Below are 15,794 nucleotides of genomic sequence, written 5' to 3'. Positions count from 1 at the left end.
ATGTATAATATCATGTCAAAGCCAATAGGCAGCGGAGCTGAATATAAAATGCAATATATAATATCATGTCAAAGCCAATAGGCAGAATATCTAATAGCATGTCAAAGTCAATAGGAATGCAATGTCAAAGCCAATAGGCGGCTAGACTGGATACAGCATGTCAAAGCCAATAGGCAGAATACAGAATGTAATGGCTAATGCAATGTCAAAGCCCATAGGCGGCTCAACTGAATACAGAAAGTAATGGCTAATGCCATGTCAAAGCCAATAGGCAGAATACAGAATGTAATGACTAATGCAATGTCAAAGCCCATAGGCGGCTAAACTGAATACAGAAAGTAATGGCTAATGCCATGTCAAAGCCCATAGGCGGCTAAACTGAACAAAACATACAATGTGAACATTGAGCAACTAATATGCGCAGTGGTGAAACACAAAGTCATTGGTCAAAACAAAACTTATCAAATGGCAGTACAGGGTGGCAGTAGGGAAGGAGGGGGTTGTGTTTCAGAAAATGATGCAAGCCTGGTTGGAGGCAAAAAAATGCCTCTAGCCAGACTAGCTCCATTTCCTGGTGCACAACCACCAAAAACATGACTCATGTCTTAGGAAAGACAGGAGTCATGCCCACCGCCCTAATGGCCAGCACAGGGAACAAGTGTTCCTGGGCATGGCCATTGCACCCTGTGCCATGCAGGGGCCCCCAAGTTAGGGCCCCCAATAGCAAACAAAAGAAAAAAATACATACCTGGTCCTACCAGGGATGGGGTCCCCTAACCTCCGGTGTCCCTCTGGTGGGGGTGCAAGCAAGCTTAACACCATTATTTAGCACCTCCTCCCACCCGTGCATCATTTTAACATGGGGAAATACATATGGGGCTATGGAGATAGCACCATTTTTAGATGGGAACGCCTACCTTGCATCTCATTGACGCAAGGTGGGTGCACACATCCACAAAATGGTGCAAGCGCCTATATTTTGACGTTAGACGTGTCTAATGTCAAAATATGAATATGGAGTTGGGTTTGTGCCGAATCTGTGTAAAAAACTGACGCAAATTCAGCTCAACAGAAGTATGAATATGGGCCTTAACTTGTTAAATGTCCACTAGCCCAAGACCTGCTCTGCATAAGCTATCTGTGAAGGCCACATTTTCCCCCATGAGTAAAATAACTAAACATGTAATCGCACAGCAACAATGTATCTTTTCATTTATGTAGGATAAATTGGTTGACTAATGCAGACATCTATGTGCACCTCAAAGGTAAAAGAATTGCAACCAAGTTAGGACAGCCTTACATATTCTCCTTTTCAGGTTAATAGACTGAGAAATTCCAGTTTATTAAAACACGTCATTCACAGCATCGCAGAACTGTGGCTACAAGTGCTATAAAAACAGTAGTATAAAAAGTGTTTATTGTCCTGCTACTTAAAACAATACACAACAATTGTAAAGTACATTAATAAAACGGGGTAAAAGTATGATATGCAATATGCAAAACTCCGTCCTTCACACAGAACTGATGATTTCAATAGTTACAGTAATGTTTCATTAACATTGTTAGTAATAAACAGTCATCTTATAATACTTAAATTCCAAATTTAAATTTCTTTTTTGTAAAAGCATTTATACAGTGATGTACTACACAAAAAAAGAAAACATTGCCCTCACTAGCACTGTGCCCATGTATTCAATGAGCCAGCTTAGTAAAAGAAGGTTCTTCCAACTTAAATTAGCTTTTGTAGTTTCAAAGCATGTTGGATGTAGCGTGAACAAAACGTTTATTGGAACATTGGGAAATGTATAGCTGCACTGAAGATGGCGAAGTGGGTGATGGCTGTAATTTTGGTATATACCTTCGCCTATAATATTCCAAAGGTTGTCTCTCTGTTTCACCCTGTTTAATTTAGAACATTCTACCACATGTGATGACATGTTCTTATAGCTGTACATTGAACTCTTAATTATTCAAACGATATGGTTGACTCGTCCTCATTTGTATGATATATTTGGACTCCAGTACATACACCGATATTACCACTTCCATCAAACTCATACCGCCACCTGACCGCAAGTGCGGCCAGAACACCGTCAGCCCTATTACGAGTTCACCACAGGGCCAGCGGGCAGAAACCCTGCAGTAAACATGGTTTTAACATTGACACGGGCTCATAACCAAGCCAGAGGCAATGTGGCAGTGGGGTGGGTGCAGCAATACGCGTTGCGCTTTCCACTGCCCGTAATTCGGTCAGTGGAAATGGCAGCAGGGCTGTCCATGAGGGCCACTGCATTACCCACGTCAAGTGCATGGGCAGTGCAGAGGTCCCCATGGGGCCCCGAGTACACCTTTTCTGCCAGCCTTTGCATGGCAGGGCTACCACCATGCAAAGGCTGGCGGAAAGGGGACCCGTAATCAGCAGGTGAGGCTGTCGACAACCTGGCAGTGTCGGCGGTCTGACCGTGCTGGCTCTGCCATGGTTGTAATGTGGAGGCCGGACTGCTGCTTTGGCGGCGGTCCAACCGCCACTGCGGCCCTGACAGTCTCATGACCGCCAGCATCGTAATGAGGCCCTGAGTCTGAATAAGGAATGCAAAAAGAAACAATCAGGCTAAATAGATGACATGGACACTTAGGCATCTAAAGGTATTGAAATATGACGTTTGTAACAGAATTGATACTACCATAAATATGTAATGTACTCCATTTAATCTTTCCCTGAAAAATCACAATAATCAGTTAATAGCAATAATTTATATTGCAGAAAGTTTATTCATTGCACGGCTGGAAAAGACCTTTCTGAATGTGTCTGTATATTCAAAACCAGTGGTTCCCAACCTTTTGACTTCTGTGGACCCCCACTTTATCATTACTGGAGCCCGGGACCCCCACTGAGTTTTTATTGGAATCCGGGGACCCGCCCACTGAGTCATTACTGGAAGCTGGGGACCTAATCTGTTAATATTATTTAGTTTTTTAAGCAGTCGCGGACCCCCTGAGGAGGCTTCGCGGACCCCCAGGGATCCCCGGACCACAGGTTGGGAACCACTGAACAACAAAGTCAGATAGCAACTTAACATCAAACTGCTTAAAAGATGTGCTTTTAACAAATACAATATGCGTTTTTAACATATTTATTTTCACAGTACACATTCCTTGTTTATTTTGCACATATGCACATATAAGACAGGTTTATTCAGAAAGTGAAAGAGATCAAGATTTATAAGAGGAGTCAGGTAAGGTTGTGGTGTGACACATATCATAGGAAATAAACGACTTAATTCCACACATTAAAAGAATATCGCAAATCAACTTCGTTTTCCCTAAGCAGGAAGTCAGCTTTAAACTACTGACTCTTGAGTCACAGAACTTCTTTGGAACTCACATTATCCTTATAAATAAGAATTGGGGGCAAGCTGTCCTATACATTCTTTTCTGAACATCCCTTGCTTTAATTATTTGACAATAAGAACCAGGCTTTTTGTAATTCCTCTTATAGAGGTATTGAGTTATTGCACTCAGACCCTCGCTTTTGTTTTTGCCGGAGCCCCTGGTTCAATGGGGCTCCAGTATGCAAAAGCCTTACAACACCAGCATACATATACAAGATGTCGGCAGTTGTAAGAAATTGCCTAAAATGGCACTTCTGCTCATTCCTTGGGATGTACAAGTGCCAAATTATTGGAATATGAAAATCCTTGCACCTGGACTGCTTGCGGATAATAACATTGCCTTCTTCAGGCCAGCAATAAACAGTGGCCAGTCCCTAGAGGAGTTCCATCTTACTCACAAACCAAACAACCCTTGGAATGATTTTGGTCCATAAATACGCTGGGATGGGATTTTTCACATTCTGTGACTTCTCCATGATTTGGCATTCCAGGCCTAACACGGACCTAACTGTACATTTGTGGGTTTTCATAAACTGGTCTCTGACCCCGTCCTAACCAGAAAACAGTAGGAGATTTACTTCAGACAAGGGCATATGCAATTATGTTTCCTGGGTTGGAAAAGGAAGGCCACACCACGAAAGCTGGTTTGTTTATGGGGGAAATAGTTTCTCCATGAGGAAATATTTTTTTAGTAAGTACATTTGTACCAGTTTCGAAAATATACACATGTATATTTTCACTTAAAATGTAATTTTCAAACTTTTCTAGGACTACCCCTGGAAAACTGTGATTGGCTCAGATTTTAGACAATATTTGGAAACATTTTGAAAACTAAAGAAAGTCATATATCAGCATTCTTTGAAAACAGTACATTTGTCATACAGATGTATAACTATTTTTTTTCTGGGAATCATCCCTGTGGCTTTATTTGTTGGTGTGACCAAGGCAAGCTTGTTACCACATCCAAGCTAGATAGAGACCAGCAAACCACACACACTATAAAATATGACAACTTCAACTTTGACACTAGATATACAGTGATTGCCAAATGTTTCAAAAACAAGATCATCTCTGCTTTGCACAATAAGCATCCTTATGGGGTCAAAAGAAATGGCAAAGGTCACATAATGTCTGTGAATATGCAATGAAAGCGTGGTACAGTCATCAGTATGTATATCTTTTTGAGAGCAAAGAATGGTTTTGAAATGGATGCTATTGTATTATTATTACAGTAGACTTGTAAATCATGTATCACTCTATCTACATATCACACTGTAGCCGGGCTGGGGCAGTATGAACCTACATAATCATTACATGTGTTACTGGATTTAATCTTAGCTGTATGAGAAAGTTAGTTAATTTAGCAAATACTTCAGCACCATTTTCTGTTCCTACAACCTGGATGATTTGTGACCTGTGTCTACAGTGAGTCTTCTCGTCAAGTAGATGCATGACTTAGTCCTGAACTGACATAGCAAATAAAAGGGAACATTTTGTTTCCGTACAGCACTGATATATCTGCGTTTCATTCCTCTGCACGTTCAATGCCAATGAGTCTTCACCAGGAGCTTAGTTATTCTTGGGTTGAGGGATCTCACAGCATAAATCCTTCTCCACTTATTGGCTTGGTTTTTAGATGATCAGGCACAGAGATGATATCAAAAGATGTAGACCAGTTTTCTGAATGCAAGTTAGATAGGAATTGCTTTCTAGAATAGAATACAAATGATGTTCCTTTTCCAGCATCTACTATCAATCAAAACTGAATGAAACATAGTGTGATATTGAAAATAAGTAATGTGCTTTTTGAGTTTATCCTCCCAACATGGGCACCCATATTTTGAGATTCATACTCATAGAAAAATACTGTTCTTCCTTTGATAGGAAGCAGTTATACGTTTTGGCATAGGGTCTGCTTCCTGCCGCTGATCATCTGTAGAGTATGAGCCCTGTAGTTCATCGGTGGATTCAGCACAAATTGAGGTAAATAGTCCTTAGACCAGCCAAGGATAATGTTTTTCCCAAGCAAGACTTGATAGTGCTGTGATGGATCACGGGTTACACTTGGCAATCCTTGGAATATCTGAGAGAAAGGAAACACATCCTCATCATTATCCGATAAATGTAAACATGTAAAAATACTTGGTTGTTCATTCTTTTCCTTTTAAGTTCCACTTTACTTTCTTAAAAAATCTTTGCCAACTGCAGAAATAGAGAAGCTTCAATTTTTCGAAAATAAAGTTGCAAAACAAGGCATATTCACTAAACATGGGCATAAGTCCACTACTATACTGCTGGAAGAATACTTGTTTCTGAGGAGCCAGGTTCTCCCCCTATATTGGAAGTCCCAATGGGAGACTTTTGGGCAGTGCTTAATTTGAGTCGGTGGTTTCCGGTGCTTAGCACCAGCACTTAATCGTCAACACCGGTACTCATGACAGCCAGCTACATGGCGTTGCTTGTCTAATTTTGTAATAAACACAACAGCTGTTTAATAATGCATATACATTAAAAGAGTAGCTTGGTTGGATGGTATTGGTCATTTTTAATGCATTTTAATTCTGAATTGTCATCAGCAGTGCTGACAAAGGCAATGGGTGGTGCTAGCTGTAGTGGTCTCCTGACAAGGGCCTGGCATTTTTTTTCAAATTGACAAAAACAAAGTTCTATGAGGTGATGGGTATTTGTTTTTCTATACTGTATTTATTAGGACCTCCTATGATTGAGGCAGTCTAGAGTGGTACATGTTTGGATCTGTGATTGAGGAGCCCACTGTAGGCCCGAGCCCATCTCTGTTCATTCATATGGAAAAGGACAATGTGGCTTATTTAGAAGTTGACATATTTTGGGAATCTGATTAATGGTGATATTTCAAATCAAAATAGGTGTCAGGTTTCCGACTGCAGTACCTCTACTCGCTTCACCAGTGGAAACATGGGACCGAAAGCCCATCCACCACTGGGCTGTTGGTGAGCGTACAACAAAATGTCCAGCCCATTTAGGCAGACGTTCTGTCATTTCCTGTTCAGGGCTGCTAGGGAAAGTCTGGTGCTCCAGAACAGGAAACAAAGGAATTGAATGCACTAGGAGAAAACCCTTTAATCTTTTTTAAAATAAGAAACTGCGACTTTGGGAATTTGTATTTCAAAAACAGAAAGACTATGCTGAGAAAGAACGATAAACATGGCAACCACTGATCAAAGCATCTGTGCCGTCCGAGGGACTGCAGAACTGGCTCCATTGAATTCTCTTGATACCAGAGATCTCTAATCATGGTGGACAATCGCTGACAGGTCTGCAAAGGACATATCAATGCTGACCTGATGCACTGTACAGTAAAGAATGCCAAATAAATGAAATGGGTACCTTATGGGAGGTAGGGCCCTAATAAAGTTGTTTAGTGCTTGAAGTCTATCTTAAGCTAAGAAGGAATGTCAAGCCTGTCTTAAGCAAGGTCAAAACAGTTTACAAATCATATTACTGCGACTTACAACCATGAGATCTTAATCAACTTTTCCATACCATCAGCACTGAAAACTAGCAGTATTGCAAGGCAAACAGCCTAACTCATAGTAGATCCTGCAAAGAAAATTATTCCTTCCGTTTACTCTTGGTTCCTTAATTTCCAGCCAACGAAAACAATTGATAATTCTACCTCAGTATGACAACTGTTCTTAACAACCTCTTTCTAGTTCTAAAGTCCTTTGCTGCCCCTAAACCTCTTGGAAAACCCAGTTGGTAGAAGCCTCCAGTGAAAGCAGTAAAATCAAATTGAAAGACCCTGGAAAATCTCTGTAACAAATCCTAGAGCAATAACAACAAACTTGCTTTCAGCACCATTCCAGAATATATAAAGTCATTATGAAAAAGGAAAAAACATTACATCACTGTTGCATTTCTCAGATGCTATTTGCCTATTATTGACATTATACAAAACTATTAATCAGGTCTACATCCCTCAACAAAGTGACCCCTCGCATGTATTTTGCAACCCTCTGGCCTTGCTACTTCACTACAAAAGTAAATGACCTGAAAAAAAGGAGGACAGTCTGTTCTTATCATTTCTATTTCTAATGCAACAAACAGGTAAAAAAGAAAGTACTTTCCCCCAACTCATTCCTTTACCAAGGACGATTCCACAACACTGCAAAAGCCTGGCAGCACCAGCTCACCCCTGTCCAGCATCTATATTCAAGGTCATTCTCCTCAATAGCTCTGGTGCCATTGCGGCACATAAATCTAATCCAGAATATTATGGCTTTGGTCCAATGGATCCTTCTAATTATCAGTCTAAATGAATGGCCACGTCCCAGGCAAACTCACTGAAAGATCAATGTTCTCCCCAGCATCTGCATCCTTTGAAGACATTATCCTGCACATCAAATAGGATTCTGTCATGGCCATGATAACGGAGAAGCACTGACAGTCATTTAAAATCAAAAGTACTGTCAACTCTAATAGAGTAGAAGTACTGCTCCTACTGGACTTCCCATCTGCTTTTAATGTGTTTCATCATCATGTGCTCTGTCTGAGATTTGAGGACATATTAGCTTTAAGGAAATGTTATAAAATGGATTGCCTCTTACCTTACTCATCATTTTACTTAATTCCCTCTCCTCTGCTTTCAAGCCCACTGCTGGCATTCTCTAAGTCTCACAGATTGCACGCTTCTATTGAAAGACAAGCTGTGCTCAATATATCCAAATTTAATTTTAAATTCTGTAACAATGTCATTTACATACAAATGATACCTAGGCTAAAATTCCCGTGATTAATGACTCCTGTACCACTGGACAATGCCCACAGGTAGCTGACCACTGGATTCTGGAGAACATTATCAATTAGAAACATCAAAAATGAGAAATGAGCATTCAATAAACAACCAACTATCATCCCTCATCGTCTGGTTTTAGGAATTAGGGCCAGTACTATCCCCCTCAACTAAAATATGGAATTTAAGAGTAATTACAGACACTGATCCATCATCTATACCTTATGTAAATAAAGTCTCCAAATAAAGCTTCTTTCTTTAGGAATGCATAGGTAAATCTTACTACATAGTATACCTTATACTTCCTAAAAAAAAATTCAAACCCTATTGCTTTAGCACCTTTCAGTCATGCCAATGTAAGTGGACTATACTGGGAGCAACTTTGTTGATACTTCAGAAATTACAGGTGTTCAGAATAAAGCTGTCCGGCAGCTTCCCAGCTAATCATGTGGACCCACATCATGCTACGCATCACATACTTAGACTGGCTACTCTGGCAGACATGTCACCATCAAAAATCAGATTTGCCCACACATCCTTCAAAAGAAAATCTACCCTTATTACTAAACAATAAATCATATTCTGGCTAAATATCACATCCTCAAAAATGTTGTGAACAGGTGGATCATGGGTCTCTGCCCAATTGGCTAAGCTAAGGAACTTGTTCCTTGCATGAATGAGAAAGAAAAATTGACAAACACCTCAGACTCTTGAAGACAGTACAAACCTTAGTCTTCCCATCAACATAACCGCAACATGCAGATGCCAACTAAATAACTCGGAAAATACATACTCAAGAATATGTCTATTGTCACAATTTCAGTGACACATAATGCTTCTCTGCAGTGGTGTATGCTGCACCCTCGGTGAACCATGTCATTGAAACTCAAGCACCTCATACAACATATCCCAAGTAGGACAAACAACATCCAACATCCTTCCAGTCATACACTCTGAAAAGGCATCCCTGAACTTGATTGATGCAAATCACACTTCTTCACTTCCACATCATGGAATTGAAGCACTATTCAAATGCTGCACCATAGTATAAAGCCCAAACTTCAGGATAGCTTTGGGTATATGAGGTAACAGAACTTGAAGATTTCAGTTTTCTGAGAAGTCTATTGCTTTTGTATGTGCTTTATAATCACCACCACAATGGTTTTGCTAATGTCTCCCACTTAAGTTGCAGGATTCAGCGTTATATTGAGGCTCAAGTCTTGACTCTTTGCTGTTATTGACAATAGCACGCTTCCCAAGGGATACCCAGGCGAACACTGAACATGTGCATAGGACAAACAATGCTCATTTTAGATAATTAATTTTGATAATTCTAACAGATTTACATAATATTGTCAAACAATTAAACACATGGACATGGCTTTCTTCTTCCATATGTTACCACAAAATACTCACTTTGTGCACAACTAGACTAGACCACGCCTTTGTGAATTCTGGCAAACCCTGAGGAGTCTACAAAAAGATAGATGCACCTATTTGTATTGTAATCAAATATATTGGAAAATGAATATCCAGACATTTACTGGGAATTCCAAACCTTATTTAGAGGATGTTCTTACCTGACATTTCAACATAGTCGTAGACATCTTTTTCCCTGGAATGACAATAAGAGCTCTGTTAGTATTTTTGCATTCACTTCATTCAACTTCTTTCTGAAGTACAATACTTGGAATAATTGCTTAATGTATTCAATGGCAGAAATATATAGCCATATGTGAAAATATAGACTAAAAAAAATATGCTCTAAATTGAAGTCCCTCAAAATCTCAAATTTACATGAAAAAAAATCATTTTGACTTATTTATAATTCCTAATGATGGGAAAATTCAGTTACCACATACATTTGTTTGTGTTATTTTACTATTCTGATTATAGTCTTGACATATTTGATGGCATGTTCTTGATAGTGGCATTAGGCGTAGAATGGTATTTGTATAATAAGATTTGTTGCAATCTATGTGTGCAAGTACTGCCAATATCTAAAAAACTATTCCCTCAAAACACACCCTATTAAGACAGCTTTAACCAATTTGTTTTCATAGCGCTTGTTACTTAATTTGTTGCTAATTTATATTGTGTAACAAGTAATATTATATACAGCTCAATGGTATTCAATGTATGACCTTCATGGGAATGAAAACAGGATTCAGTGATGTGTGAGTTAAATTTGCGAACATTGGTTCAAAACATGATCCCATATTTTGCACTGTGCCGACACAGAAGAGGTCTGTCTGGCTCTCTTTCCCATCTTCAATGCACAACTTTAGGGCCAATTTTACAGAGAAACCCTGCAATGCGGCACAGCAAGTAAAGGTGCCCGCTGCATTGAATGAATAGGAGAGAAAGAACAGCATCATATCGATTAAATGTGAAGCTGTTTTGGTCCCTCTTCCTGTGCTAGTGCACTTTTGGCTGCCATGCACCCACATGGACACACTGGTGGCATACCGCTAGGATGTCTACTTTGTGGCAAGTATATTTTTTGTATAGAAAGGGGTCCCTTCCACTACAACAACTATGTGTGCATTAGAATGAAACACACGTGCAAAGAGGGTAAAACGAGGAGAAATTAAAACATTTGTCCTTGTTATACCTGCTTCAGGGAACTGCAGAATTTTTGCATAAATCCCTGCCAACAATTCGTTCTAGATACGGACTTAGTCAATACCCACATGTGGTAGGATGGGAACGCAGATGCACACACATGGAACATCCCCTTGATGTAAAGTAAAGCAAGGCTGCCAGTTGCGCCGTGTTGAGTTACTACTGGCTACAGTCGGAAAGTAAATCCCACCAGTGGACTTTGCTTCAGGTTTGCATTAAAAAAGTAACTCATACCTGTTTCAAAGTCCAGGTAAATCTGGGCCTCGGTATGTAAATCTCCACGCTACAAAAATTATGGATTATGCAGATGCCCTCATGGCTCAGGACATTTTTGTGCTGCACCCCTTAGCTTTCGTGACGGTAAGTAAGTACATCATCACAATGCTTTGAGTTTCCTTGCACCCACTTTAAACCTTAGGAGGTAACCTCTCCAATTTCTTTCATTAGCTGCAGACAGCTGACCTTGGAGACATGAGGCAATAATTGCCTCTTTGCGTTTCCAACTTTCCCAGCTCTGCTGTCTGAACCCCGTGCTCGAACTGAAGATTTGTTGAGTTAAGGTATGTGCTGAAGATGGGAAAAAGAAATGCGCAGACTCTTTCTGCTTCGGCGCATTGCAAAGAACAGGACCATGATACCACGCTTGGCTAAGGAAAACTCCCTTTCAAACGTTGCACATACCCAGTCCTCGATACTACAATTAATGCCCCTATGTAGGGCGACCAGATGTCCCGGATTTCCCCAGACAGTCCCGGTTTTCAGAGGACTGTCCTGGTGTCCCAACGCTTTTGTTTATTTTACATAAATGTCCCGGTTTTTGGGGCACAGTCAGGTCAGTCTGCGCATCAGGAGTGAAAGGTTTGTTCTCTTTTCACATGTAGCTCTAGTCTTAAATACTTCTGCTGCCTACTCTTTTGGGGGGAGGGGGCTGTGTGGGTGTGTGTGGGTGTGGGTGTATACACACGCACTCTTTTACAGGACAGGCCAGATATAATAGTGAGACTGAAGGATTGAGTCCTACTTTTAATTAGAACCTGTCCTGTTTTTTCTTTTCAAAATCTGGTCACCCTACCACTATGGTAATATGTTGACTGGGATATTGGTTGCATGTTGACAGAGTATCTTGTGTGGCAAACAAAAGAAAGGGCCCCTAGTGCCTTAGCTTGCCTAGGGTTGTCCTTCTTTTCAAGAAAAAGGATATTAGGATTCAAAGACCCCTGATATATAGATTATTGTGTGGTTTTGATTGCATCACTCAATTCAATCACGCCATTCAATCCAGAAATATAGAATGCAACAACTCTAAGTTATTTGCATGTGTTGAGCATTAGCTGCGCCCTGGGAATGAACACCAATAGTATTAAATCCAGTGTGTTCATTTGTTTGTGCATTTGCCACCAAGGTCTATCTTGTCTTTCCAGAGGATTGTGGAAGTGGTTATGATGTGTGCTAAACAGGACCAATACGGTGGTTCCCCATTAATAAACATATTGCAATAACTGGGTGCAAAAGCATTCCGGTACTTTGCACAAAATGCTAAATGTGCATGGAGAGTTTTTGCACCTATCAACACCACACAGAACCAAATGGTCTTTCAAATGTAAAACAAACTTCTGAAACAGAATACAAAGCCCGCCTGGTGCATTTCAGCACCACTGCATCGCTCTTTATGTGTACTGCAATTTCTGCCACGCAAAAAACTTTATAGGCAAAATTATACTTTTGCAGTGACCCACTCAGACTGATGAGAAAATCTTGGTTGCACACATTTTTAGTAAAGAACTTCCTCATGTCATTTATCATTGAATATGTACATATATATCTTGGTGTCACAGCTTTCTTTCAGTGAAGCTCGTGGCTATAGTGGAACGTAGAGCAAAAGTTTAAATTGTATAAATATATACATTTAAAGTATACTTACACCTGCAGCAGGTAGAGCCTGGGGACATAGCCATCTGAAGAGAGAATAATTTAACAAGAGTTTAGATAAAGGTATCTTGTTTGATGGTCAAATAGAAACCTCTTAAGTGGTTACTCAGAAGGTACTGATGGAGCACGTTTGGTATGTAAGTAAATGAATACATGGATCAATCATGTGTATGTGTGTGTGAACGGACATGTGTGCGTGCATGTGTGTTTTCCTGATGCCTCAGAAGTGCAAGTGATTAGAGTACCTGACTGTTCATTTAAGGCTTGGGTTTTGACAGCGGAGCTTCATACAGACATATTCGTCATAATATACACTGTGTTTTGGGGGGGTTTTCGGTTCACTCCTTTGAATAGTTGGCTTTTCTCAACCAGCTTCTTTCAGCTTTTGGCTTGAGAAAGGGTCAATAATTTTTTCAGTTCAACCATCCTGCATTTAACGTACATATGTATCATGCGCTAACGCATTATCCAAAAACCTATTGGGTTTGCCAGTACTTGATGGGTTTTTGGAGGGTGTGGGTAGAGAGGCCTCAATGCTGTGTGTGGCAAAGAGAAGGGAATACCACCAGGGAATCCCTCGCCAAGTGTACAAGGGGTGTGTCAGACTTTCAGCACGGTATGAAAGCCTTGTAATGTAGTGCCGTGTTTGGTGTGAAACCTTCAGAGTGAGTTGCTCAGCCTAGTGTGATACATTCACAGTGAAGATTTCAGATTGGTGTGATCCTTTCACAGTGAGGAGCGTAGCATTGTGTGATAACCTTGATGTGGAATGCTAAGTCTGGTTTGATATCCTCGCAGTGAGGTGCTCAGTTTGGTTTAATTCATCACAGTGGAATGTTCACCTGAATTTGAAAAGTGCTCACCTTGGCACCACAGCCCACAGTATAGGTCCGTCGTACTATGTGTAACATCTTTACTTCAGTATTGTCTGTGGTGTGATATACCGCAATATAGTGGTCTCTAAGTCAGATGTGATGCCTCACAGTGCACTGTTCTTCATAAGTTAATACCTCGGAGAACAGTGCTTTCTATGGTCTAACACCCACACCGAGAAGGACGTCGCTAGGTGCTATTTCTTTACAATGTAGTTCCCTTCCAGATTCTGTTGTGTTAAATTATGTGTGTTTTTATAATGCACTAGTCACCTATGAGCGTATTCAGTTACTCTGTAGCAAGCGTGTGGGGTCAGCACTGTCAGGCTTAATCAAAAAACCGGGTCTCCAGTTTCTTGTGAAAGTCAAGAAGAGAGGAGGATCTGATGTGTTGTGGGAGTCGTCCCAGGCTTTTGGGGGCAGGTATAAGGCATGGCCCCTTGATCTCCTTTTGTATATGCAGGTGGTGTTTGCTAGTGAGAGACTGGCAGAGCTAAGTGTCTGGAAGGTTGGCGGAAGTGATGGTGACTGTTGAAGCGTGCTTTGTAGGTGTGACGGAGGAGTTTTAAGTGTTGCAGTGTACGCACTAACGTATCAGGAGCCATTGGAGTTCCCTAAGGAGCAGTGTTATGTTACATTAAGTTATGTTAAGTTATGTCTTGTTATATTAAGGTGATATGTAGGGTGCACTAATCACCCAAGACCATATCCAAGCACTTGGGCAAGTGTGTAGGTGGGTGGTCCCCAAAGTGCATATCCAAAAAGCCAGATCTTCAGCTTCTTGTGGAACTTGAGAAGTGAGGGGACGTGTTGAGGGAGGTCATTCCATGTCGTGGGTGTGATGTAGGAGAATGAGCGACCTCCAGTGATGGGGGCTTGACCTATGCCACCTACATATTCTGACTTTTAGTGGCTGAAGGGATATACCATGTTGATGTATTACTGGTGAGTTGAGAAATATGAAAAATAAATGAATGTGCATGTAAATATATGCGCATATTCACAAATATTCGTTATGGAGCAATTCAAAACTAGCTGAATTATCTCAAATTTAGATAAGCTATGTCTCACATGATGCATGAAGATGTGTACTGTAGCAAATTTTGAGTTGTCTGGTGCCAGTTGTCCCCTACTATTTGGACACCAACGGTATTGTGCCCCAACAATATTGTATGTTTTACACTGATCTGTTACTACATTTTAAGGAATCTACACAATTAATATTTTTACTCTGGAGGTAAGTTTAAGTGGAATTAAGAATAGTATTTGTAAAGAAATGGCTCCCTGTTGCAGTTACCCCCCACTTTTTGCCTGATACTGATGCTGACTTGACTGAGAAATGTGCTGGGACCCTGCTAACTAGGCCCCAGCACCAGTGTTCTTTCACCTAAAATGTACCATTGTCTTCACAATTGGCACAACCCTGGCACCCAGGTAAGTCCCTTGTAACTGGTACCCCTGGTACCAAGGGCCCTGATGTCAGGGAAGGTCTCTAAGGGCTGCAGCATGTCTTATGCCACCATACGGACCCCTCACTCAGCACAGACACACTGCTTGCCAGCTTGTGTGTGCTGGTGGGGAGAAAACGACTAAGTCGACATGGCACTCCCCTCAGGGTGCCATGCAAACCTCACACTGCCTGTGGCATAGGTAAGTCACCCCTCTAGCAGGCCTTAGAGCCCTAAGGCAGGATGCACTAGACCGCAGGTGAGGGCATAGGTGCATGAGCACTATGCCCCTACAGTGTCTAAGCAAAACCTTAGACATTGTAAGTGCAGGGTAGCCATAAGAGAATATGGTCTGGGAGTCTGTCAAAAACGAACTCCACAGCTCCATAATGGCTACACTGAATACTGGGAAGTTTGGTATCAAACTTCTCAGAATAATAAACCCACACTGATGCCAGAGTTGGATTTATAAAAAAATGCACACAGAGGGCATCTCACAGATACCCCTGGTCTGTGCTAGCCTGCTGCTGAGAGACGAGTTTTTGACCCCATGTGGTGAGGGCCTTTGTGCTCTCTGAGGATAGAAACAAAAGCCTGCTCTGGGTGGAGATGCTTCACACCTCTCCTCTGCAGGAACTGTAACACCTTGCAGTGAGCCTCAAAGGCTCAGGCTTTGTGTTACAATGCCCCAGGGCACTCCAGCTAGTGGAGATGACCGCCCCCTGGACACAGCCCCCACGTTTGGCGGCAAGTCCAG

At 41.2% G+C, this 15,794-nt stretch overlaps 1 protein-coding gene across 2 annotated transcripts in view; it reads right to left on the bottom strand.

Moving 5' to 3' along the window:
• Positions 1 to 1,386: 1,386 nt before the first annotated feature.
• Positions 1,387 to 15,794, bottom strand: part of LOC138267663 (FYN-binding protein 1-like) — a 116,493-nt gene continuing 102,085 nt past the window's right edge. Inside the window, exons 13-16 of one of the 2 annotated variants that reach the window (XM_069216792.1) lie at positions 12,710 to 12,743; positions 9,744 to 9,778; positions 9,580 to 9,636; positions 1,387 to 5,475 (exon numbers count right to left, since the gene is read on the bottom strand). In XM_069216792.1, the coding sequence (XP_069072893.1) occupies positions 9,596 to 9,636; positions 9,744 to 9,778; positions 12,710 to 12,743 (110 nt within the window). In that variant the 3' untranslated portion in view covers positions 1,387 to 5,475; positions 9,580 to 9,595. The remainder of the gene's footprint in view (positions 5,476 to 9,579; positions 9,637 to 9,743; positions 9,779 to 12,709; positions 12,744 to 15,794) is intronic. The other variant, XM_069216793.1, reaches the window with a different exon arrangement.

Source organism: Pleurodeles waltl, chromosome 12, assembly GCF_031143425.1.
Source record: "Pleurodeles waltl isolate 20211129_DDA chromosome 12, aPleWal1.hap1.20221129, whole genome shotgun sequence".
Lineage (NCBI taxonomy): Eukaryota > Metazoa > Chordata > Amphibia > Caudata > Salamandridae > Pleurodeles > Pleurodeles waltl.
The sequence above is the reverse complement of the archived record's forward strand: the minus strand, read 5'-3'. Positions and strand labels throughout refer to the sequence as shown.